This window comes from Nelumbo lutea, chromosome 2 (genome assembly GCF_056320005.1).
Source record: "Nelumbo lutea isolate HS-2025 chromosome 2, American lotus-T2T, whole genome shotgun sequence".
Classification (NCBI taxonomy): domain Eukaryota; kingdom Viridiplantae; phylum Streptophyta; class Magnoliopsida; order Proteales; family Nelumbonaceae; genus Nelumbo; species Nelumbo lutea.
The window spans coordinates 66,541,916-66,569,002 of record NC_142685.1 but is presented as its reverse complement, the minus strand read 5'-3'; the positions used below and the strand labels follow the sequence as shown (position 1 = coordinate 66,569,002).

The 27,087-nt window shown below is 38.9% G+C and overlaps 1 protein-coding gene and 1 pseudogene across 1 annotated transcript; both read right to left on the bottom strand.

Moving 5' to 3' along the window:
• Positions 1–396: 396 nt before the first annotated feature.
• Positions 397–26,469, bottom strand: LOC148871300 (ubiquitin-conjugating enzyme E2 variant 1C). Its single transcript, XM_088967251.1, has 4 exons — positions 26,195–26,469; positions 3,379–3,518; positions 1,512–1,637; positions 397–741 (listed from the first exon to the last, which is right to left on the bottom strand). The coding sequence occupies exons 1-4, from the start codon at positions 26,226–26,228 to the stop codon at positions 601–603; spliced, it is 441 nt and encodes a 146-aa protein (XP_088823377.1). The 5' UTR covers positions 26,229–26,469; the 3' UTR covers positions 397–600.
• LOC148871301 (NADH dehydrogenase [ubiquinone] flavoprotein 1, mitochondrial pseudogene) lies at positions 20,356–23,796 on the bottom strand (annotated as a pseudogene).
• Positions 26,470–27,087: the final 618 nt, after the last annotated feature.

Below are 27,087 nucleotides of genomic sequence, written 5' to 3'. Positions count from 1 at the left end.
CAAATGAACCACTGATTCATATTGATAACCGTCTCATACCATTTAATCTCCTTCTTTCATTATTAACAAACCTAATTTCTTGGTAATTCAATGGACATCACACAGGATGATGCACCGAACACGATATACTAAATGCCAAATAATGAATCAGCATGAAGCATGGGATGAGAAATGTAAAATACTGCTATTTACCAAGGAATCCAACAATCATGCGATAGATATCTAACACCCATTCACTTAGAAGTTAGAACCATTCTTCCACCATCTGCCGCTATGCTCAACATCTAAATCACTGATCATATATTTTGCCCTCACATCCAGCAAACAATACGATTATATAATAAAATCAATCCCAATTTAGATTTGCTATGCACACCCAAGGTGGAATAGTGGACATTGGTGAAATTTCCGAGCCTTAGTTTAGAAGTGTATTATAAACATGTCACACAATCAAATCCCATTCATCAAACAGCATCCTTGCAGCACAGTTTGACAAAGAAAAGAAGACAGAAGCAGCAGATTGAACAATTAAGACCATAAGGTGTCACAGGACCAACACAGCATTACAGACTATATATTGGTGTATCTATCCATCTTCAACTAGAAGTAGGTACCTTCAGGGGGCTGAACCAACTTCCGATTGTGCGGGGCTGCCATCTCCTTCTTCAGTTGTGTCAAAATGTCTTCCATGGTATATTCCCGCTGCCAATTTGCTAGCATCCCAAATTTCTTTGCCTCTACCTGGAATATCAAAGTTACACATCAGAGTTCTACTGTATTCCTTTAGAAACATAGGTTCGGTAAACACAGGTTCAGATTTTCTCATAGTCCAACATTTGCTGGAATTATGTGTGGACTCCGTCCCTTTCAGTAAGTACAAATATTTAAAATGTAGTAGACATTGGATTTGGATTTCCAACTTTGAACTTGCATGTCAGTGCATAAAACAAAATACCTAAGCTTTTCCTGTAGGCATACATATCCATGAGCTTCAATAGAGTAATAAATAAACTCCTCTCTAATCTCCCACCTCAACAATCCAGGTAATTCCACATAGAAGATTTCCTAATAGTTATACAATTAAACATCTTTCTGAAATGTTGGTTGCCCTTTTATAAATTATCCAACAAAATGCAACTCTACCAAGTAAACCATTTAATAATCTGGATAAGCACATAGCAGAAGTGAAGAAACTTCACTTCAAAGGGTCAAAAATCATATAGAATAATTGTAGCATAAGATAAATGTTAATGGCAGTACCAGTATATCAGCCCAATTTCAATTAGGGAAAGAAGTGAAGCAACTCATGGTGCACTTATACAGACTATGCAGTTTTCACCCATTTCACCCACTGGAAAGGGGGGGATATACATGGATCAGACTCAGAATTTGGAACATCAATGTGTTATAAATACCATTCCACAATGAAAGACTGTACCACACCATCATCAGTTAGATTAAAGATAATGGCTAAAAACAATCAGATAAACAAATACTTGTTAAAATTTTACCACTCCCGTCTCATGGTTTACGCAAGTCATATTGATCCTTGAATGGAAACGAACACTTGGAGGCTTATCTGGGTAATCTTTGTCACAGAATAGTTTCAATTGATAAATACGACCTTCATGCACAGACTGCAGTGAAAACAATGAGCTTGTAAGCTATCTATATCAGAGAACAAGCATTGAAACAAATCTATCAAGGGGATTATTTAACCAATAGTCAATAAAAAGTCAGAAACAAGCCCAAACTTGGGAATCACTTTAGCCTATGTATCACTCAATAAGTACAAGTGAACATTTATTACTTTTACTTTTGAGCTTCCCAAGTATATTTCGAGAGCAATCCACATTGACTACGGACAACCACAACCTTAGCCACCAATCAGAAAAAAGGGGAAAAAAAGATCACAACCTTAACCACAATTTTTACCCAAGTCAGGAATATCATAGGGTTTCTTGAATGAGCATGCCAACTGCAACAAAATAAGTAATTCAACTTTTGACATACAGTAAAGAAATACTACACTATGAACCATTATACAAAGTGGGAACGCTAACCTGCTTATTTGCAAAATGATATTATGTAAGGGAAAAGGCTATTGTCTTCTGCACTGCAGATGCTGTTGCCTGCATTAACAGGGATTTGCTGCTAGGTAAAGGGCAGAAATAACAGATCACATCCTTCCGGATTACCCACCTGTATGTATACTGTCTTTGACCATAAGCTCAATGGTCTTCCATGTATTTGACGTTTTCCTGTATTTTGTCCCCTAATTGTCTCAAACAAGCCCATTGCCACATGGGAGATGGCTATCTAAGTATCTAGCTAAACCCAACCAAGGTTAGAGTGACAGTAAGACACCCCAGGATTCATTTAGGCTATAACACAATTCTCACATGTGAAAACATGTAGAAACAGGATTTAAAATGTCCATTTTGGGCAGCAGATTTGCCCAAAGCTCACAATACAACAATCTACCAAGAACTAATAATCAACTGTTATGCTTTTGGTGTAGATGTGAAGAAGGGGAAAGAAACTATGGAAGAGACCAAATTTCTACAGATTCTTGCATTAGTGTCAATTTAGGAATTTTTTGGTGATTTAACTTTTTCCCAATTTTAGTTCTAGTTTGCTTGGGTCACAGGAACAGAGTAAATCATCCTAAAGAGCAATAGTAGTTTAAAATCTGTTCATTTTGTTAGCATTTCGCCTCTCTAATGGTATGCACACCAAAGAGCTGTCATGCGTATCCAGCTAATTATAACTTGGGAGCCCCCTTCCACTTGAAGTTGTCTAGAACTAAGTTGAAACCAATTTGAGCCTTGAAGAATAGAGGCCAGTTGCCCTAATGCATTCAGTTCCTCTTTGCCAATAGGTCTATACCTTCAAATGATATCCCCATTTGATCTTCTATAGATACCACCAACACCAAAGAGCTTGTCTGTCTATAGCACAGCCATCAAATTTAGCTTGCTACTTCCCAGTGCTGGAGGTTCCAATTGTATTCCTTTAACCTATAGATCCTAAATATCTTTTATAGTTTCATCTCATTATAGAAAAACTACAAGGAATGGACCAAAACTTTCCATAAAGTAATTTTATAACCAGAACAAATATAAGAACAAGGACAACATATAACTGAAATTGCAAATAGAAAGAAAACAAGCAAGGGCAGCAGAAAAGAAAGGTTGATAGAGGCTAAAGCCCACTACATCAAAATGAAGCAAGTAATGTAAACTACATCAAAGAAATAAGTATGTATTAAAAGAAAACAAAGGATGATGGAAATTGGCATGATAAAACATAGTAACATCATTATAGTGGTAAAATTTGAAGTAATGGTAAATAGATATCAAAGAAAGGGAAGCTTACGTTGTGAGGACCAATTATAGTACCCGTCCAAGAACGCATGTAAATATCATCTCCGTCATCCATTCCATAGCTAACAGTACCATCTCCAATTCCCTTCTCTCCACGTTCAAGTTCCTCCAGCAATCTGAAATTTCGTGGGACTGCACAACCACATAAAGGCCATAAGGTGCCCCATTCTTTAGCAGGTGAATTGTACAATGTCTCCAAGGTTTGCAACTTTGCATACCAAGTGCATGCATTAATATCTCTTTGTAAAACCATAAATATCACATGAACATTTTTTACATACTGGGTTTGACAAACCATCATGGTATAAGCCTTGCCTCAACTATAATGGGGTCGGTTACATGAATCCTGTTCCACCATTTTTTTATTAATACATGTTCCACCATTCTGTTCTGTTCAATGCCATATACATTGATTTGGCAAATCCTTTTCTTGAAAAACAAGGTGCATTCCTAGTGAAAAGGACAAAAGAGAGCTCTACTTTTTTTTATGAGTAAAAAAACGAAAGCTCTCTTCAAAATGATACAAATTAATAAATGAGGAATTGCGGACAATTTTGTCTTTTGCAAGATGTACTCTTGGAGTAAGAATTAGGTGTTCCCCCCTTATCAAAAAAATTGATATGCCAACTGCTGAATCAGCACCATTTTATGGGTTTCAGGAACAGTGATTGCAGGTTGTAGCTCAAATATGCATGAACCTTTGGGGAGTATGAAGCTCACAGTATAGCAGATTTCTTCCAATAGTTCTTATAACTAGGAATATCTGAGGTATGGATCCACAGTATGAACAGTCTTAGGCCCATTAGTATCCAGTATCTAACTTCTAAAGAACACACTAACGAGAACCTACCTAATAGATTAAATGACCCACAAATCAGCATGAACAGATGATTTCACGTACTTGTTTTTTACTGTTATTAAAGCTAATAATGTTCGAAGAACAAAAGAAAGATCAGGTGGTGCAAAACTCATCCAATAATGTTGATCTTTTTGTGTATTGCCCAGCTTCTACAAGGGCCATCCCATGGTGGCTCCTGATCCTCTGACAATGGCCATATTGCTAAAGGGGGACGAGATCCACCTTATGATCCAATTGCCTCAGATCCAAGGCGTTATCATTAGGAAGTTTTTTACCGAAATGCCTTCATTTTACCAAACAAGAAGTAGCAACACCAATGGTTACAAGTAATAAAATAGCCTTTCTTTAGAGAATCATAACTTGTGAACAAATATGTAGTACCCTAGAGATGATTGCGCAAAATTACAAACACACCATCCAGTGTAAATAAAAGCCTCAAATACATCGAGATGGTTGTCAAGAAATCTGATATCATCAACTTTCATTGCCAATGAATCTGGCGACCAAATACTTTCCAGAAAATAACACATACAGCAAAACAAGATTGCACTTTATAAATTATATTCAACATTCATGAATTTTCAACATCTGTGAGTCCCTGACTATTTGTGCATTTGTTGATGAATACATATTATTACAGAGTAAAGTATGAAGCATGAGAATTCCATAAGTATGGTACTCCATAATATCCCTCTTTCAATGACAGGATGGGTGAGTAGATCTTATGTAGTGTATAAGCTACATTTAACCCAGAGTTTCAATTCATCCTTGATCAAAAACCTAAAGTGGAAATGATCATTTCTAAATTGGGTCAAAAGCAGCAAAGAAAGGTAAGAATTGCCTGTGTCATATATACTGGGTTAGAGGTAAGAATAGCTATTTTTTTATATCAAGGATGAGAAGTTTCATCAAAGAAGAAAAGAGAGAATGTATAAAATCCAAGCCTCCAGCTGTGCAGAACATAGCTGTACCCATAGTTTTCAAGGTGGCAAGGTGAGAATAGATGACAGGGTTAACCTTTCTGCTTAAAATTAACACTTACAAACTAGTTAGGTAAGGGGCCAAGGGGCTTCTAAAAAATTAATACCTATAATTTATTGGATGTGATTCCAAATGCAGTCAAACCAAGATGAGCATGTCATAAAGATTGGCAAAAGACTAAAAATGTGGAAAACTTGGAAAGATATAAAAAGACAAAGAAGGAAGCTAAAAAGAAAGTAAGTAGAGCTAAATTAAGGCATATAACAAATTCTTTTATAAGCTAGGTACTAAAGAGAGAAGTTGAATTTATAAACTTATGAAGAGAAAGAAAAGGCAAAGATTTAGATGACATTGTATGCATCAAAAACAGATAAGTGATCTTAGTAATGCATGAGGAAATCAAGGAAAGTATGAAGGAGATAAACCTATATGGTAAACAAAACTATTTAATAAAATAATGATAACAAAAAAAATGATAAATAGATGTAGAAAGAGCACAATGGTGTCTATATTAAAAACAAAGGCAATATATAAATTTGCAATAATCATTGTAAGATTAAACTCATGATCAACACTATGAAACTTTGGGAGAGAGTAATTAAACAAAGATTGCAAGGACAGACTATAGCAAAAATCATTTGGAGCTGTATCCCCTCTGCAGTATGCAGGGAGGTTTGGAAGGAAAGAAATAAAAGAACTTTTGAGGGAAAAATGAGAAGTAATGAAGAATTAGAAGCGTTAATTAGATCAAGAACAATCAGTTGGGTTCTAATTCTTCCAGAATTTGAAGGCCTTAGTAAAGAAGACTTTGCGGCTGATTTTTGGCATACCTGAATGCTTGATCTTTGTATCTAGATATGAGCATTGCTTGTTTCATTGTTGAATTTCAGTTTTGTTTTGTTGTTTGCTGACATCTTGTCACCTAGAAGTTGTACCTTATGGCTTTTAGTGTATTGGTCAAGCACGCAACATTTGGTATCAAACCCTACCACCATGTCTCAAGTTCAAGCCACAGAGAGGACTACCTAGGAGGACTAACTAAAGTGGAGTGAAAGCTACCACAGAAAAGGCTACCTAGAGGCAGATGTTCTGGGGAGGACTACCTAAATCAGAGTGCATTTGTTCCGAGGATACAAACGCTAGACTCAGTTCTTATAGCTAATGAACTCATTGACTCCAGAAGAAGAGATAGAACTCTGGTTTTGATCTGTAAACTTGATATTGAGAAAGCTTATGACCATGTTAATGGGAGATGCCTGGTTTTTGTGCTGGAAAAAATGAACTTCGGGCCATAGTTGTCAAGGCAGCGCCTAGGCAACAAGGCGCCTTTGGAGGCTCGCCTCGCCCAATCACCTAGCAGCTTTGTATAGTCTTATAAGATACTTTTATATTGTTACTTTTTTGAGATTATAATTATAAAATAGACATTATTAACAAAAAATATTCATTTTTTGTGTTTATAAACTAATTTCTTTTTATTATTTTCTTATTTGTTAGGGTTTAATCAACATAAACATTGCTAACTGTTGTATTGAACCCTCAAAGACTTAAGAATTTGAACCAATAAGGAAAAAACTTAAAGTTTCGCCTAATCAACACATTTCTTCCTCCACTTCTCCTTCTTCTTCTTCTTCCACCTTTTCTTTTCTTCTTTTCCTATAACAAAAATAGGGGTTCAGTCCCCATATTTTTTGAATTTTCTTTTCTTTCTTCTTTTTCTTCTCATAAATATGTTGATTTTCTAGACATAAACATGAAGTTTATAATTTTCTTATGAAAATTATGGATAGTTATTAAGGAAAGATGGTTATGGAACCTAGGGAACTACCAAGGATATGTATTTTTCACTTAAAAAAATCCATCGCCTAGGCAGCACCTAGGCGCCCGCCTAGGCGACTAGGCGACATGGCGCCCCCTATCGCCTAGCCTTGCCTTGGCGCCTTGAAAACTATGTTCAGGCAGAAATGGAGAAACTGGATCAAAGTTTGCATCACATCTAAATTCTCAATCTTGACTAATGGGCAATCTACAGGGTTTTTGGACAGCTCCAAAGACTTTGAGACAGGGTGATCCCCTCTCTCCCTTGCTCATTTGTGTCATGGAAATTCTCACACTTTTTAGCAAGAAGGTTGCAGTTTCGGGTAGGTGGGAAGAGTTGCAATCTCCCCTAAAAGGGAAAAGTCAATATCCTTCAATTTGCAGATGATACTTTATGCTTAGTTGATGCCTCTCCGAATCAATTGGAAATTGTAGCTGTACTTGGAATTCTTAGCTGGTTTGAAATGGTTTCTGGGCTCAAAGTTAACTTGAGTAAAAGTCAGATTATCCCAGTGGGCCAAGTCTCAAATTTAGATGAATGTGCTGAGGTGATGGCTTGCTAGGTCGAGTTCCTCCCAGTGAAGTATTTCGGGTTGCCTCTTGGGGCAAAATGGTCTTCCTTTTCGGCTTGGGTCCCAAGCATTGAAAGATTGGAGAAAAAACTAGCTTCTTGGAAGACAAAATAAGAGTGACTTTGATAAAGAGTACCCTCTCTAACCTACCCACTTACTTTCTTTCTCTCTTCCCTATCCCAAATAAAATAGCAAAAAGGCTGGAGCATAGGGGTTGAGAAGAAGATTAGAAAATTCACCTCATCAAGTGGGATCAAGTGTGTCTCCCTAAGGAAGAAGGGGGGCTAGGAGTAAGAAATTTGAAGAAGTTTAACTCAACTCTTCTCAATGAGTGGATATGGAGATTTGCTTCTGAAAGGCATGCTTAGTGGAGAAACCTCTTAGCTGCTAAGTATGGGGTGGAGTGGAGTAATTGGAGATCAAGGGACCCTCCTCTAAACTAGGGCAGCTCTCTTTAGGTAGGCATTATGAAGAATCTTCCCGCCCTCTTGGAAGGGATCAGTCTTAAGGTTGGTAAAGGAGATAGAATAAAGTTTTGGAAGGACCCTTGGTGCTTAGAGGGTCCTTTGGTGGAAGCTTTCCCTCTCCACCAATGTGTTGTTAACCATGACTCATCAATGGCAGAGAGTGATAACTTTTCTAGAGGAACCATTATTTGGACCCCCCCCCCTTTCAGAAGAAGCTTGTTTGATTTGGAACTGGAAGACTATGGAGCTGCTTCAAAATCAGAGGATAGATGTAAATTTGGAAGATGAATGGAGCTGGAAATGGAATTCAAAGGGTTGTTTCTCTGTTAAGTCCTTGGTCCTCGAGCTGAACAAGTCAGGTCCTTCGGATTTTCCAGCCAATCAGACTTGGAATCCAACTAGCCCCTCCAAGTCTAACTTTCTTGTTTGGACAATGGCTCTTGATAAATGCTTGATTAGAGCTAACCTGGAGAGACGTGGCATTCAGATTCTAGACCCCTCTTGTGGTCTTTGTGGTTCTCTCCCATAAACTACAAATCACTTGTGCATTCACTGCCCAACTTCCTCCTTGGTGTGGGGGCATTTCCTGAAAGCTTTGGGTATTAATTGGGTTACGCCAAGATCAGTCAAGGATCTACTGTGCTGTTGGAGAGTTGAAGGCCTCAACAAGAAAGGAAAATTAGTGTGAAAGACCATCATGCTGATTTCTTGGGTGTCGGTTAGTGAGGACTTTAAGCATCAGAAGTTGTCTCAATTGCTTTGTTCTCAGTCCTGGTGGAGTCTGTAATCTGATTTGCACTCAGGCCGTCTTTTAGCCTGGCTTTTGTTGTACTATTCCCCTTTTCTGTTTGAATAAATTTACCTTACCTTTTCCCCAAAAAGGGCTACCTGGAGCAAGGTGAAATCAACCAGAAGGAAAAGGCTATTGCTGCCACCAAAGTGAGTCATCATGGAGAGTGCAACCGGCAGCAAGAGTGAGAGCTATCTAGAGTAAAGCCGTCAAGATGTCGGCCATGAAAGTGTGGTGGTATGTTACAATCCTAAATGTTTAAAGTGCTTGGCTTGGCATCTTCCATCAGTCTTAAGGCTTTTGGCATATTGGTCAAAAATGCAACATGTACCCTGCAATCTCTATACGTCAAAATTCAAAAGTAAAGTTGGAAATAATATTCAGAATTGATCCCTAAAATGATCAGATGATAACAAAACTTCAAACTCCTTGAGAATCAAGGCCCAACTCACTAGAGTTCTTTTGAAGCTACCAATGATGTGATAGATCAGACCTTAACCCATTGAAGATGCAAGTGTTGCTCTCCTTCCAAATGGACTATAACACTGCAAAAGGAAGAACATTCCATAACTGTGACAAAAACCTCTTCCGGGCCATGTTGTAATCAGCATAGGTAGGTCTCTCACCAATGCCAAGAGCTCATAAAAAGCTGCAAAAGAAAGCTTAAGGCTCAGTTTAGAAAGAGTACGAATACAAATATGTAGATTGTAGAGTGCAAAACTATGTATTTTGTATTAATTTGTATGTATTTGTACTGTACATATTTGTATTTGTACTCCTTCCAAACTGGGCCTAAAGGAAAAGCAGCAGTACAAGAACATATGGGTACCAATCCTTCCTCCTCTTCACATAACCTCTTCTCAATATCCTTGCCCAATGACCCTGAATTTCAAGTGATTAATAGTATCTTATCAAGGGTTGTTATCCACATAAAAAGCAAAACTTAGAAAGGGATTTTCCCTCCCAAATACACCTCCAAGGAAATGCATTAGTGTTGAAGTGCAATAAGAACTCATAAAATGACTTCATAAATAAAATACCCTTTTGGCCATCCCTCCAATACCTGGAACCTACCACCTTCACTCTTTCTAGTCTGGCTTAGTACTTCAAGAAATCTCACCAATTAATGAACCTCCCAATCATTTAACATGACATTGCAAGTGAAACAGCCATATGGCATGATTACTTATTGCCTTACAGAAGTCCCCTTTTTTTTGATAAATGCTTTATAAAAGTCCCTTTATTCATTGCACTTTTGTTGAGGACAAGGAGAATAAGGGAAACCTTCGCATAGGGGCCTGTAACCAACCAAAAATTATTCCAGAAATCAATTTCGGATCCCTCACCAATCATGGTTAGAGCTTCCAATATTAACTACAAATGACAATTCTCCAAAGGCCTTCTTTCTTTTTTCTTTGGCAATCTCTGTTGTATTCGCAAAGAAGAGCCTTGTTCATCAATAGAAGGGAATAGTAAATACCAAGACTGTTTTTCTCCTTGAATGTGCATGCTTGAGACCAAGCAACCAAGTAGTGTTTCTTCTCCTTGTGAGGACCATCCCATAAGGGGTCCCTTTGAATTTTCACAAGGGCACTGGTGCTGAAGCTAGGATAGTGAACAAGGAAAAGTAGAATGGAAATTTGGTAAAGTGCTTTTTACAAGTGTAATCTTACAGGATACAATAAATATCTTTTTGATTTATAGTCAGTCCCAAATGTAAGGCAAACTTAGATGGGACCCCAAAGTGGCTGCCAGTTCTACAATATTCTGTGCTTCTCTGATGCTACAAAGTATAAAACCAGCAGAAACAGCAACAAGAAGTGATAAATCTTGAGGTGAAATGGAACACTTGAAGCTAGAACAAAGAACAACCCACTTTCAGGGCTGCAAATCACCACTTCAATGGATAGTATATGTCTTTAGGGTTTGAAAACAGAAAAAAAGATCCTTCTACAAACATGATATGAAGCTTATATAGCTGCCTCCAAGCAAAGTTTTGCTCTAACACACAATTTAACCAAAACACCCCACCTTAAGTAACTCACGTGACAACCACATGACTCAACTTAAAAATAGAAGACTAAGACACTAACAAACAACTATAAATTATAAGATGCATAATTCAAGAAAATAAGAAAACAAAGATGAAAAACTAGCTTGCCCCTCTAGGAACCAGCTGCTAGCAAGGTTACATGTGGGACCCACATGCTCCTGTATCAACCTCCTGGGGTTGGAAACTCAACTCCAGTGAGAAAAACTTCATGCACTTAGCATATGTGGCTAGATCCAACTTCTGCAACTTTTCTACGATCCAAGTGGCCTCATTGGTTAGTTTTCCCAACCATTTCACTAAAATCGTCCATAGGTTTTTCCCCTTCTAGATCGAACCTCCTTCACATCCAAAACATCTTCTATCACTTCCGATATCTTCTTCTTTGGGAGTTGTTGAAGCATGGTTTCTGGTGGTTGCACTTCTCCATCAAATCCCTCAAATGGATATAAGTCAGCAACATTAAAGATAGGACTGATTTGAAGTGCTTCCAACAACTCAATGATGTATACATTGGAGTTGACCTTACAAAGCCTGAACTTCTCAGCTTATGGTATGTTCCCTTAGGGAAGGGAACCTTTCCTTCCTCAAATGGACAAGTACTTCATCACCTTTGGAAAATTCCTTGAGGCTTCTATAGTCATTTGTTGATGTAGTAGCATAAGCTTCATTACTAACTTTTATTGCAGCCCGAACCTCTTCATGGATATGCTTGATATAATCAGCAAAATCCCCACCTTTTGCACTCACCCTTGCTTCATTCAACAAGGGAACAAGCCTTAAAATATCTTGTGGTGGCTTGTGTCCAAAAGCTGCTTCAAAAGGTGTCCTTTTGATAAGTCTATTTAAAGAATTGTTGTAGGGAAACACAACTTGGAGTATAATAGTATCCCAAGTCTTAAAATGGTTGCCCACAAGACACTTGAACATGTTTCCAAGACTTCTATTTACCACTTCCACCTGCCCATCTGTTGTGGGTGATATGTGCTAAATATATCACCTTTGTACCCAACTTCCTCCCTAAAGTCCTCCGAAAGTGTCCCATAAACTTCACATCCCTATCGAATACAATAGATGAAGTCAATGCAAATACACCACCTCTTTGAAGAACAATTCAGCTATGTGAGTAGCATCAGCTGTCTTTGAGCAAGGTATGGAATGCATCATCTTGGAGAACCTATCCACCACCACAAAAATTGAATCATGGCCCCTTGTTGTCTTAGGAAGCCCAAGCACAAAATCCATGTGTAAGTGAACCAATGGTGAATTTGGGACTAGCAAAGGTGTATACAGCCCTGTGTTTTGAGTATTTTCCCTTGCAAATTGACAAGCTCTACATCTTTTCACCACTCTTTCCACATCCTTATGCATCTTAGGCCAAAAATAATGATCAGCATCAGCCACCATATATAAAGTTTTATCCCTTCCAAATGTCCTCCTAAACCTCTTCCATGGAGCTATCTAACAATCTCTTCATGTAGAGATCCCTCGAGAATGCATAACTGATTACCTTTGAAAAGGCACCCATCAATCCACCATTGACAGCATATTGCAAATTCCTTCCACTAACTAGCCCTTCCAATTCCTTCATTTTCTGGCTGAAAATGGATCATTACCATACTGATTTTTCAACTATTCAAAGCCCAAGACTTGTGTATATAACACAATCAGTTGTAGAACCCACCAACTAAGTGCATCAACAACCTTATTTAACACTCTCGACTTATGTTTTAGTAAAAATGTGAATTGTTGTAAGTAGGAAGTCCACTTGGCATGTCATGGGCTAAGATTCTTTTGTGAATTCAAGTACTGTAGTAGGGCCTAATGATCTGAAAATACAACAAACTCCTTGCCTATCAAATAATGTCACCAATGTTGTAGAACTCGCACCAAGACAAAAATCTAGATCATATGTAGAGTACTAACGCTTAGCATCAATAAATTTCTCACTAAAAAAGGTTATTGGTTTATCTTCTTGGCTAAGTACTGCACCAATTCCAACTTGTGAGGCATCACATTCCACTAAAAACAACACTTCAAAACTTGGTAAGCAAGCATGGGAACTTCAGGGGCTGTTTGGCGTCTTTTTTTTTTTTTGGTAAACAACTATTTGGCGTCTTTTTGGGAAGACCTTTTGGCAGCTTTGACAATCAAAAGACGCATTGAGCCTTTGCATTAAGATCTGAGCAGCTTGAAGCCCATTTGATTAAGGTATGTCTTTTCGCACATCTTTCCATACGAAGACAAATAGAAAAAAAATGAAAAAGCTCTATTTGGAGCTTCCCGAAAATAGCCCATTTTGGGCTTCTCGCATCTTTTCAACACATCGGCTTTTGGCAGCTAGATTTACCGTGAACCAAACAGGAAAAGACCGAATCACAGTCTGTCGGGCTTGTAAATAGCCGACAAACCGCATGGAAAGACACGCCAAACGGGGCTTCAGGCAAGGCATGATGTATTGAAAGGCTTTGTTTATTGATTTTGTCCACACAAAGGTATAAGCTTTCAAAATCTCTATAACGGAGTTCATAATGGAACTAAAGTTGTGTAAAAATCTATGGTAGAAGCTAAGCCAATGGAAACTACAAACTTCACCTAGGGACTGTGGTGTTGGACACTCCTCAATAGCTATCACCGTGTCAAAATCTGGTTGTAACCCTTTTGTAGAAACAATATACCCCAAAAAGACAACCTTGTCACACAAGAAAGAGCACCTCTTCAAGTTGACATAGAGTTTCTCCTTGAGAAAATCTCTAGTACCTTTTGTAAGTGTTCTAAATGCTCTTCTCTAGTCCAACCATAAATTAATATGTTATCAAAATAAACAGCAACAAATGAGTCCAAGAATGGTCTAAGTACCTCTGTTGTTGCACACTTGATGCATAAATGTGCTAGGATCATTGGATAATCCAAATTCCATAAGGCATGACCAGCCACTCATATAATCCATCCAAAGTCTTGATGCTGTCTTATCCATTCATCTCCACCCCTTATTATGATTTAATGGTACCTGCTATGCAAATCAATCTTGGATAACATCTTAGAATCAGCCAACGTCAAGCATATGATCCAACCTTAGAATTGGGAACTGATATTTCATATTTGATAGCTATCTTATTTATTGCTAAGTTATCTATGCGCATTCTATCCTTCTTTGGTGTAAGTAAAGCAGGTACAGCACATGGACTCTAACTTTCACAAATCAATCCCTTTTCGATCAACTCCCACTTCTCATTTCAACTCATTGTGTATGTGGCATTCTATTAGCTGACATATTTGGTAAAGATGCTCACGGAGTCAAACCAATAGCATGATGGACTAGGCCTGTCAACAGTAACTAAAAGTCCACAGCCCAATCTGATTATCTCAGATTCAGATGCACCATATAAAGTATCAGACCAGATTCAGATGTACTTATTAGAATCTAATAAAAAATCTGATTGAATTCAGATTTAATTGCATCAAGTCCAATAAAAATCCGACTCCACTAGTACCCTCTTTCCTTTTTTAAATTATAATTGTATAATGTAATTAATAATATCTTTTAAGGGCAAATGAGAAAATTCATTTCCCCCACATTTCAGTATTGCTATTTCAGATTCATCAAGAACCCTGGAAAAGACGAAACACAGAACCCTCTTTGATTTTCATAGAGACTGCATTTTTTTTATCAACAACAGCGGCTTTCCATTAATAAGAAACAATATTAATTACAAGGGGAGATAAACTTTCTTAACTCCCCGAGTTGGGCAAGAGCCCCCATAAAAGCAATAAAAAGAAATTACAACATAGCCCAAAATAAAGAATCCCGAGCCACCTGCCACCCCTTGCTTAGCTAACCCATCAGCAAAAGATTTAGCAGATCTCTTCACCCAATTGTACTTCACTTACATATCCTTTGTCAGCCACTTGTAGTTTTTCTTTTCATTGCTAAAGTTCCACAACCCCGCCTTATCCTCTTGTAACCATCCTACTACCACCTGTGAGTCACCTTCAACCACAAATTTACTTATATTCAACTCCTTTGCCCTTTGTATTCCTTCCAAACCCGCAAGAATCTCAGCCCTGAGGGAGTCACCTACCCCTATAGGGCTTGAAAACAGAGCTGAAATAACCCCTTTCTCATCCCTGAAGACTCCCCCAATACCAAATTGTCCTGGGTTCCCTCTACTGCTGCTATCGAAGTTCAATTTTACAAATCCATTAGGGGGAGGGGTCCAAGAACGACTAGTCCCAGTTCTAATCTGAGAAGCACTAGCAATCTCCTTCCATTTTCTCAACAAGTCATCCAAAGTAAAATCAGTAAAAAAATCTCAAGTCTTTAACCATTGTGCTGCCCTTAAGTGAATCACTTCTATTACAGTTTCAATACTCCTCTCCCTATCTAAGAAAATCCTTGAGTTCCTCTCTTCCCACGATGTCCAACAAACAGCAGACCTTATTCACCTCCACATGATCCTTCCACTTTTCAAAAGCCACCTAAAAAAGGAGGAAGAAAATAAAGTTTGCACAGACAATAGGGGGTTTCACCTACACCCAAAAAGAGAGAATACCCACTCCCAAATTGTTTTGGCAAAATGGCAAGCAACTAAAAGGTGATAACCAGTCTCCCCATCAGCTTTGCAAAGAATGCACCAGTGCAGGGATAAGCAAGTTGTCAAGGCATCGCCCAGGCGACTAGGCGCCCTTGGTTGGGCGCCTCGCCCAAACGCCTTGACTTTTAGCAACTAGGCACCCACCTAGGTGATTGAGCGCCCACCTAGGTGACAAAAATGACAAGGCAGGCACCTTTTATAATATCATTTATATTGTTGTATCTTATTAATGTATGTGTTAATACATTTTATTATATGCTATGCATATCGATTATACTTTGTTCTAATGTTTTACTATTGAAATTTAAAAGATCAAAGGGTTTTGAGAAGAGAAAAAGAAAGAAAGAAAGAAAGAAAAGAATGAGGAAAGAATGAATAGAATAATAAAGTTATTTTTTCTATTCTCTCTCTCTAATTAAATAAAACAGAAACTCCATCCTTGTTTTTTTTCTATTTTACTTTCCATCTTGAATATTTATTATATGAAGTTGATAACCATCTTTAGATGCTAATTAATATGAATTTTCTCTATTAAATACTTATTATGGTAGTGTTCTTTTTGAAAATAATGAAATTAATATATGTAAAAGATTTTTATCTTTTAGATGTGATGAATTGCCACATTTTTAGAGGAAATTTAATGTTCTTAATAAAGAAAATTGCTATTTTTTCAATTAACATACATGCTGAATGCTATATAAAACTAGGAAACTAGCCAAAAGTCAGATTTTTATATTATAAAATTTTTTCCGCCTAGGCGACTAGGCACCCCAGTGTCGCCCAAAATCGCCTAGATGCCTTGAAAACTATGCTTGTGGGCTTCTTTCTTTGAAGCAAATCACTTGTGTTGAATCTTTCCAAGAAGGCTTCCCAACAAAAACTCCTAACCCTTGGGTGAATTGGCTTACACCAGACCTCTTTCACAGGGAAGAAAGAGCCAGTGGAACCGGAAGGCTGAGTTAAGCTTTGGAAAAAGGAGGCACAAGAGAAATAGCCCGAAGAGGAAGGCATCCAAATTCTGGCATCCTCCTTTGTAGGGTCCAAGAAAACATTTTCAAGGATACCCAACAAGGCTACAATGTTGTCCAAATTTGTATCCCTTGGAGCCCTTCTCAAGCCCAAATTCCACCCGAACCTAGAACTGGAGGTAGAAGGGGCAATGAAGGAAGAAATTGGCTCATTTTTTAGATTAGAGAGGGCACACAAAGAGGGGAATTAGCCTTTTAGAGGGATATTCCCCACCAAAGTTTGTTCCCAAAACTTTATAAGGTTGCCTGAATTTAAATCATACCTGATTAGAGGGGAGAAAACTGGAAGCAAGTCATGAATGGCTTTCAACAGTGAAGCGCTTGTAGCCCTTGCCAAAATTCCAAGATCCCAGCCATTGTCCTCAAGACCATGAATGATAGCCACTATCCTAGCCCATAACTTCTCCTTCTCTAGAGGGAACTCCCATAACCACTTCCCCAACAGAGCCATATTCCTTATCCTAATATTCTCTATCCCAAGACCTCCCAACTTCTTGCTTGTAGTCACCACTTCCCAACTCACTCTATGACCCCTTTTCTCCTCTCATGGCCCCCAAAGAAAGTCTCTCGTCAACTTTTCCAACCCATTGGACACCTCTATTGAAACCTTGAACGCAAACAAGAAATAAATCGGCAATTTGGCTGGGGTAGCCCGAATAAGGGTGATCCTACCCCCAAGAGAAATAATTCTTCTTCCAAGAGGCAAGTCTTTTCTCAAACATTTGCACAACCGGATTCCAAAAGCTACCTTTCTTGGGATTATCTCCTAGGGGTAAGCCTAAGTAATTAAGGGGCCACCTTGAGCCAATACAACCTAGCAGATCTGCACACTCCCTAACCTCCCTCTCCTCCATGTTCACACCCACTACACAACTCTTCTCAAAATTCACCTTAAGATTGGACATTTGTTCAAAGAGTTGTATCACCAATTTCAAATTTCTAATCCATCTTGAGTCCCCTCCCTCACAGAGACTGCATTTCTTCTCTTCTTCCTCTCCAAAGTCCAAACTTCTAGTCATCTTGTGTTTGTTTGTCTTCTCTTGTTCTCCATTTCCTCTCCAAATCTAAAACTCTTGCCCCCTTGCTGCCATAAATCTGCAACTCCACTTCGGTTGGCGGATGATTGTGAAAGGTGAACTATATGTTATTCCATCACCATGGTGATAGTTATGGATTTGGATCGGTGGTTTGTAATGCTTTTACTGGTTGTCGTTGCTACCTGCCATGATGTTGCTCACCTTTACTACCAAAACACGTAATCAAACCTTAAATCTTTGCCTTGCACCCCACTGAAAACAAATAGAATAGTGGATGGTAATATGTTTTGGTGTGTCACTGAATGCTATTATTTGATGTAAAAAAGTGTGTTTCAGTGTCTTGTTGAATGAATGATTTTATTTATCCAGCAAAAGAAAAGTTTCAAGAAAATCTCATGAGAGGGTCAGCAAAAACATTCCGCAAATGCCTAGAAAAAACAGAGTTTGTTCATAAGCTGCCTAAAGACCATTGGACTTGAATTAAAATTCGAAATCCGATAATCCGATCAAAGTTGAATTCAAATCCGGCATTTAAACATCTGATCCAATTTTGGATCGGAGTCAGATGTTATAAATTATCATTTGGATCAAACTCGGATTCAGCTACATCTGATCCGATTACATGCGTATGTTGGACTGTTCTCATTGGTGGAAAAGCTCTTCACTCACTAATTCTTGAAACTCTTTCAATAATTTCTGAATTCCTAGACAACATTCAGCCTTTATGTTGAAGTTGTTCACTGGCTGCATTCTTTCTAATTAGTGCATACTGCATACATAATCCCCGACCCCTTACTTTCTTCCTCAAATCATCGTGCCATGAGGAATCCATTAACCTTTCTAGCCTTAGGAGAATTTGAAGCATCATCCTTGAGAGGCTACAATGTTAATTTTTTTCCATCTTTCTGAAAAGTATGTGTTAGATTTGGCGTAATGGAGCATTGTCCTTGTTGTACAACCATGGTCTACACAATAGAATGTGGCATGCATCCATTGACACAACATCAAACCAAGCTTCATCTTCAAATGTACCACCCAAAGTAAATTTAACCAAACAAAAACTTACAAGTACCTCATTTCCCTTCTAGAACCAAGCAATTTTGTAGGGATTTGGGTCCTTCTCTATAGGCAACTTTAACTTCTCTGCAACTTTCTTAGATACGAAGTTCTTACCGTTGTCCCCATCAAGTGTGACATTACATACCTTTCCACCACAAGTAACAGAGGTGTGGAAAATGTTATGTTGCCACCAATCTTCAACCTCTTTACCTTTCGGAGGCATCATAACTCTTCAAACCACCAAACTTCCACCTTGAGTTGGGTAAATATCTATCTCTTATTCTTCTTCATAATCACAATGGTCATATTCAGGTTCCCCTCCCCCAACTCATTTTCTTCATCATCAGCCTCCACTAAATATGAAAAAGAAGTTTGAGTCACATACATTATTACATACCTTGCCTTTTTCGAAAATCATAACCGTATCGTAAATCATAGAGAAAATTAAGTCAAATCAAATCATAAATCATATTGTAAATCATAAAATTATTTTCGTTTTTTACAAACTTATCAAAAAATTAAATATAGATATACTAAAATGCTAAATATATATAGGAAAGTCATTTTACCCTAATTTTAAACGACGTCTACCATATATGTACCTACAATATAATTTGTCACCTGTATAGTAGAAACCTAAGATTATATAGTCAGGCTTAAGAGTCAAATAAATCCACATATAATGGCTCTTTACATGAAACGAAATATAAACTCAACGTGTGATCTTAAATAATGTAAATAAATCATTTTCTAGTAAATGCTTTAGAACATGTCTCCCTTGATGAAACTAAACATAAACAAGAAAATGACAGAGTAAATAATTAGTTCCTAATTGAATTTATTTGAATCACAGTGAATTGCAAGAATCATATAATTAGTTCTTAATTGCAGAAAAAAGATTCAGACATAAGATTCGAATCGAAACCCTTGGGATTCATGATTTGAATCATGAATTGTGTTGTAAATCATAAGATTTTGACAACATTGCATCCATGACTACTGACTAGGCACCTCCTAGACTTACAAGGAGAATTGTTGCTTCAGCTTATGTGGCATCAGCTTCACTGTTGGGGCCACTGTTTTTCTGAAACATTTTTTCTTTGTTAATACTCCTAGTTCTAGGAAAATACTATGATTTAGTACCTCTTTGTAATAAAAAATTCTCAGGCAGACAAGTGTGAGAACATTGGTTCAAGTTTGAGAGCAACCACTTTGTGCAAGAAAATGTCAAAACTTAGGTTTGTATCCAGTTGACCCCTCCCAAGACCCCATATAGCTGGAACCAACATTGAGGAATGGCCTATTTTATAGTCATTTACCTTTCCATTTCTTCTAAAAAATGGAGGTCTTCATCCATTCTTGTGGAAGGTGACTCTTCAAATAACATCAGATTGGGGAAATGTTTTCAAAGGGGGCCTTTGCAGCTTTCAACAACGCTGAATGAGATCCAACATATTTTTTTCTTTTGCACATCTGTTTTGAGGCGGATGGCTTGGCTAGATCAGGAGCAAATGGGGAAATGAAGTTTCTTTTTGTTGAAGGATAAATAAAAAATCATTAATCTGAAAAAGAGATACAATACAGATCAGTTGGTTGCCAAGTTGGCAGACCAACCAAAGCTACACCACTCAAACTGAAAATAGTTCTTCATTACAAACAAGGATGCAACTCAAGAGTACTCCAAAAATTCTCCAACAAATCAGCTTTGTTCACTTGACCAAAATCTGGGAGCCACAGAACCAATCTGATATCAGATTACTTACTGCAGCTACCAGAAGATCAATGGTTTTTGACTTGTCTTCAAATACCCTTCTGTTCCTCTCATTCCATATGGACTAGCAGACAGCAAATGGCAGGCAGTTCCACAGGATTCTAGGCTTCTAGCTTTCTTACTTCCTTTGAGTTTTGCCAATTTGGAGAAGATTTCTGCTGGGGATAATGGTTGATAAACACTCATTTCAAACAAGAAGGAGAAAAACTTCCAAATAAAGTTTGCTGCACTGCATGAGAAGAACAGATGGATTGTCTCCTCCTCCATGTTGCATAAATAACAGTAGCTTGACATGTGAAATCCTCTAGTCTTCAAATGTTCTGTAGTGGGAATACTCTCATACGTTACCCCACACACCTATCTGATTTAGCTCCAAACTCTCTCTTACTAGGGCCTTGTAGAATGACTTCACTGAGAATCTTCCCTCTTTGCACTCTTTCCACCATAAGCCATCTCCTGTGGTCCTAGAGATACGCCAACTAATTACTCCAACAGCAGGATACACTCTTCGACTTCTTGGTCAAGTAAAGGTCTTCTAAATTTTGGATTCCAAATCAGCTGCTCCCCTCTCCATTTATAGTACTATTCAATTGTGATTTACTGTTCAGTCAACCTTTACAATCTTGGACAAACATCACCAAGTTTCCCTACCCCGAGCCATTCATCTTCCCAAAACCTAACTCTTAACCCATCCCCCACTTTGAATCTAATCAGATCCCTGAATTCCTGGTTAAATCTCATGATCCCTTTCCAAACGCTTACCCCGTATGAGCTCCTTACTTCACTTGGTTCCCACCCAAACCTTACTACTCCTGGTTGAAGCAGCCATACGTTTTCAAACCTGAATGGTTTGCAACCAGTAGCAGCAACAAAATTCCTTAGTACTATTGGTTTATGTTATGTCCCAGAAACTTGACACACAATTCTCAGACTCACAGCAGAATTCACACAACTAGAACATCAACATAGGAATTGGTATTCATTTAGAAGAAAAGAAGAACATTAACAGTTGGTCAGTTCTTCGAGAGACCGCTGGCTCTCCCAATCACTCACAGTATTCTTCACTCAACAAAAGCCTACCTCCCCCATCCCCCAAAGCCCCTTCTTATACTCTTCTCACGGCATAACTGACTCCCTCAATAAATGCCCAGCTGGCCAAGTTATAAATGCCCAACACTCTTCTTATTCCTAACTGACATTGCTATAAATGCCTCAAGACTCTCCTTATTCCCTGCAGCTATAATTGCCCCCATGTGATTAATTGTTCAATTATTTCCCCCCCTTAGCCGATTGTTGACCTTTCCTCTTCCTGGCATATGTAAGGTTAATTGGGAGCCTATCATTACCCGCCACCCAAAGTCTAACCTTGTCCTCAAAGTTAAAATCAGGAAATTGGTCTCGAAGTAAGTCAAAAGGCTCCCAAGAATCTTCAAAATCAGGCAGGGCCCCAGTAACTCCAGGCATAGTGGATGGACGCACACCGCGCAATCATATGTCCCTGCACAGGCCAAGCAGCAGCATCGCCCAATGCACAGATGGTGTATCTGCTTTGTTACCTCTTGAAGCATGTCTATTTCCTCCAGCTTCGCGTTTCCAACCTTCAGCCTCTTCATGATCATCCACAGCCATCCTGTCCCCTCCCTGCATGGTGCGCACTGCCCACAACATTCATGCTTATAGAAGTAAGAGAGACTAGCAATTGCATCCACAATATCAGTTGACCTGTCCATCACAATTACAGCAGCTGTCCCCAAACCCGTTTGGGCAGCCTTGAGTGCATCATAATCCATCAACACATCATCACATATGTGCTTTGGAATCAGTGGAACAGAAGAATCCCCTGGTATCACTGTAAGCAAATTATCCCATCCACCTCTAACTCCTCCACAGTGCCTCTCTATCAGTTCCTTCAATGGAATACTCATCTCCCCTTCAACTGTACAAGGCTTATTCACGTGGCTTGAGACACAGGATAGCTTTGTCCCATAATTGTTCTTCCTGCCAAAACTAGCAAACCATTCAAGACCATGCCTTAAAATGGTGGGGAAAATAGCCACAGTTTCAACATTTGTAACAGTTGTTGGACATCCATATAGCCTTGCATTAGCTGAAAAAGGAGGCGTCAACCTTGGTTTTCCTTGTTTTCCTTCAAGGTTTTCCAACAACGTCGTCTCTTCTCCACAAATGTAAGCATCAGCTCCATAGTGGATATGAACATCAAAATCATATCCAAATCCATATGCATTTTTTCCCAAAAGTCCAGCTTGATAAGCTTCCCTCCTTGCCTTCTCAAGGCTTTTCCGCTCATTTGCATACTCTCCCCTTATGTAGATATAAGCAAGGGTGGCCCGCATACCAACCCCTGCAATCAGGCAACCCTCTAGTAGTTTATGTGGGTCATGGCGCATAATTTCTCTGTCCTTACATGTTCCTGGCTCACTCTCATCAGCATTGACAACAAGATAAGAAGGACGGCCATCAGATACTTTTGGCATGAAAGACCACTTCAGGCCAGATGGAAAACCAACTCCACCACGGCCTCGAAGACCAGATTTCTTCATTTCATTGACAATCCAATTAGAGCCCTTAAGTACCAAGTCTTTAGTTCTATACCAGTCACCCCGCTTCATGGCACCGTTCAGGAAAGAGCCGTGCAACCCATTAACAAATGCTACTTCAAGGATTGATTCCGGCAGGTCACATAAGGGAGCGAAGAGAACCTCGAATTGGCGACGATATCCCTTAACAGTAAAAGAATGATGTAACGAGAGGAGCTACTCCTGTAAATTACCCTCCTGAATCGATCAAAAACGTTCAAGGAGAAGCTCTTTGAATTTTATCCAACCACGAAAAGGTCGCCAACCAACTTCCCGATAATACCACGCCAATGCATCGCCCTCTAAACAAACAACTACAACTCGCAGACACTCTGCCGAAAGCAATCCATTAATCTCAAAATAGCGCTCCGCACGAAAAATCCAGCCGTCTGGATTTTCCCCATCAAAAATAGGTAACTCCAAATTCCGAGGAAGTGAATCAGAAGTATGTTCCGACACCGACATTGAAGAAGACGTCGGGAAAGCTGCACTCTTCCCTTTGTCATCCGCACGACTTGATGCGACTAAAGGAGGAGCAATGTCAATTGTAGACAAAGGAGCTAAAAAGGTCTGTTGCTGAAGCAACAGATCAAAAAGTCTTACCAGATCTTGAACGTCACCTTCCAAAGACGAGATCTTCGAAAGTCCAGCTGCTACCTTTTCTGGATCGAGTCGTTGAATCTCATTACGTAAGCCATCCATCTCCACACGAAGTTCAGAATGCAGAGAAGTCAAGCATTCTTTGAAACCCTCCACCTGCAATGCCACTTCCTTAGTTGTCACCATGGCCGAGGAAAGATGAGCTCTGATACCCCTGTTATGTCCCAGAAACTTGACACAATTCTCAGACTCACAGCAGAATTCACACAACTAGAACATCTACATAGGAGTTGGTATTCATTCAGAAGAAAAGAAGAACATTAAACAGTTGGTCGGTTCTTCGAGAGACCGCCGGCTCTCCCAATCACTCATAGTATTCTTCACTCAACAAAAGCCTACCTCCCCCATCCCCCAAAGCCCCTTCTTATACTCTTCTCACAACATAACTGACTCCCTCAATAAATGCCCAGCTGGCCAAGTTATAAATGCCCAACACTCTTCTTATTCCTAACTGACATAGCTATAAATGCCTCAAGACTCTCCTTATTCCCTACAGCTATAATTGCCCCCATGTGATTAACTGTTCAATTATCCCCCCCCCTTAGCCGATTGTTGACATTTCCTCTTCCTGGCATACGTAAGGTTAATTGGAGGCCTATCAGTTTATGATCAGACAACTGAATGGTTTGCAACCAGTGGCTCTTGCACCACTTCTCCCACATATTCCACCCAATCCTTTGTGCACAAAAATCTATCTAATCTCCTAAGGATGGTTGGAACCTGACCATTGGACCAGGTAAATCTTCCTCCATTCAGTGGTGGATCAATCAGCTCATTATTGCTTATGAATTCTTCAAATCTTCTATTCCGACAGATGTCCTCCTTTCCCTTCCCCTTTTCATTTCAAATATCCTCCTTACTACATTGAAATCTCTGCCCACAGAACACGACCCCTCCCACTTCTGCCTCAGCTCTCCCAACTCCTCCCACAACTCCACTCTCTCCCCTTCCTCATTTGGGCCATACACATTTGTTATAGTTATACCCCATCCTCAATCTCCGTTCACTTCTTGTAAGCAAACTAACACAGAATATGTTCCCACCTACTCCCCTACCTTTGTGAAAACCCCTGGATCCCAGATAATTACTGCTCCTCCTGAAAGTTCCAAGGCTTTTGAGTTCCACCCACTCTCCTCCCCCTGCTCCCCAAATTTCAGTTTTCAGCTTCAAGTCAAAGTGCTCCAGCTTTGATTCTTGTAGCAGCACCACTTCTGGATTCTGATTTCCAATCAAGTTCCTCACTATATCCCTCCTTCATCCTTCCCTCAAGCCCCTCACATTCCAACTGAGAATCTTCATCTTCCTCCCCTTCCACCTACCTTACCCCCCAAATTCCAACCTTCACTCGTTTTCGTCCAGACTTTCCTCTTCTCCCCCTTCCTCGTCCCAACCCTTATTTTTTTCTAAGCTCTCCTTCCTTCTCTCTTTCTCTTCCCTCTTCTTTTTTTCAAACTTCCCAAAGCTAGCTTCACAAAACCTTCCCCTCCCTAAAAGAATAAACCAAGGGATTTTCCTATCTTGACCTCCCTCTCAATCAATTTGTCGAAGTTCACCAATGGGGAAAGGGAAGTTTAGCATGCCTTCATTTCCTTAACCTCATTTATAGCATGTATTTTTGTGTAGAAACTTTGGAAAAGATGAAATGGGAAGAGTTGAGATAAGAAATAAAAGGCAAACTTCAAGAAGAAGTGCAAATATGAATTATTTGAAGAAATTAAAGCACATACTTTATTCAATAAAATCTATAAGCCTACTTATTTTCCTATACGTACATAGAAACTTAGGAAAATCTTTTAAAAGGGCATACACTAATAGTTACTTCATGTAACCACATGATGGTTACATCAAAAAGACCAATCCTGTGCCAAGAATGCCCGTCGTAACATGTTAATCAATAGCAGTAGGTGTGTTTAGTAAGCAAATTACTACGCAAATGAATGAAAAGGTAAAAGTGATTTCTTAATTGACTGCAAACAATCGCTTTTTCACGTCATTTGCTACATTCACTTTACTAATGGACGCTACTATAGAACATACACCAAGAGAATAAAAGATTTTCTAATCTACAGATATCGAAACCTTCGCTACATATCATGTTAGAGGAGATAGAGTATGAAAAAACTAGATGAGTGGACCAAAAACAAATTAAGGTAAAAATCCGTTGAGATCATCGGGCTGAAAAAGAATACAGTGAGAAGATATTACTTAAAATAGAAGCCAGGACCAGAAGCACAGTTGCTCAAAAAACAGTGTACCAGTTGAACCCATACGAATAACTAAACAAATCATCATCAAGAACCCATTGATTTACGCATCAGAATGAATAAGAATGCAGTACCAAAAAAACTGAAAGCAACCCATGAAGTCCAAGACTAAATTGCGAAGACACATTAAGATTTCTAAGGAGTACGGGAAGAAAATCTGAAACTAAAATAAACCCATGAATAGATTTTGATTAAACGTCATAGGAAGCTGATTTTTAAGATGATTTGCTGAAATAGCCAATCGTGAGTCGAAGCCTCACCAACGACACTCGATCCACCTGAGCCAATCGTCATTGATGATAGTAATTTTCCTCTGCTGCTGCTGTTAGAAGATTTGATCGAGGTCAGGGTTTTTGGAGTTGAAATAAGAATCTGTGTAGGAAGCCAAAAGAGGGAACAAAAGAAGTAAAAGGGGTTTGGGGTGAATGTTAATGCTACCGAAACTCGAGTGGCGCTACCCGAGTAATCAGGGCACGGATACAATTCTGAAAAAATGGACAAAACAACTGAAATCTTTATTGACCATAGTGTCCCTAAACTGTGGTCCCTTTGCAAGACGCATTGACGAAAATGCTCATGATTCTCTCTATTGACCATAATGCCCCTAATTTATTGTTTATTCGAGTTAATCGAAGGAATAAATTCTTTTTTGGTAAATTTTTTAAACTATCCTTATAGTTTAGTTAATTGACCGAGTACACCCTTATTATTTGACTATTGTCTAATGCTACCCTACTGTTTTGAAAAACTACCATTAACGTTAAAATATTAATGAAAGGACTAAAATGCCCATTTTACCCTCCTAATTGATTTTTGGTTTCCAACATGCCATCACACCCAACACTATTGTCGTCATTGATCTTTCCAACAGACGTATACCCACCTCAGACTCTTCCCATCACTGATCCACCTAACCACCGCCCAACCAACTCTCATCTCATCACTCACATCACCGATGGGCTTATTGCTTTTTCCCCGTTCCTCTTCCTTGATGTGCTCTACTAGAAGCTTTCTCGAAAAAGGATGACCCTGTCCAATCTGAAGCCCCCACACCGCTTCTTCTTCCCTTTTAATGTGAGTCCAAGTCCAGGTAATGATTGTTTGTTCCGTTTCTTCTTCCCATTATAGCAAATGGACGATAGCAAAGCTTAAA

Excerpts from the sequence above, each read along its gene's own strand:
- LOC148871300 (XM_088967251.1), bottom strand. The coding sequence starts at position 26,228 with ATGACGATTGGCTCAGGTGGATCGAGTGTCGTTG. Across the intron at positions 1,638-3,378 it reads CTATAATTGGTCCTCACAAC|TCTGTGCATGAAGGTCGTAT; the intron begins GTAAGCTTCCCT and ends TTTTCACTGCAG. Across the intron at positions 742-1,511 it reads TAAACCATGAGACGGGAGTG|GTAGAGGCAAAGAAATTTGG; the intron begins GTAAAATTTTAA and ends TTGATATTCCAG.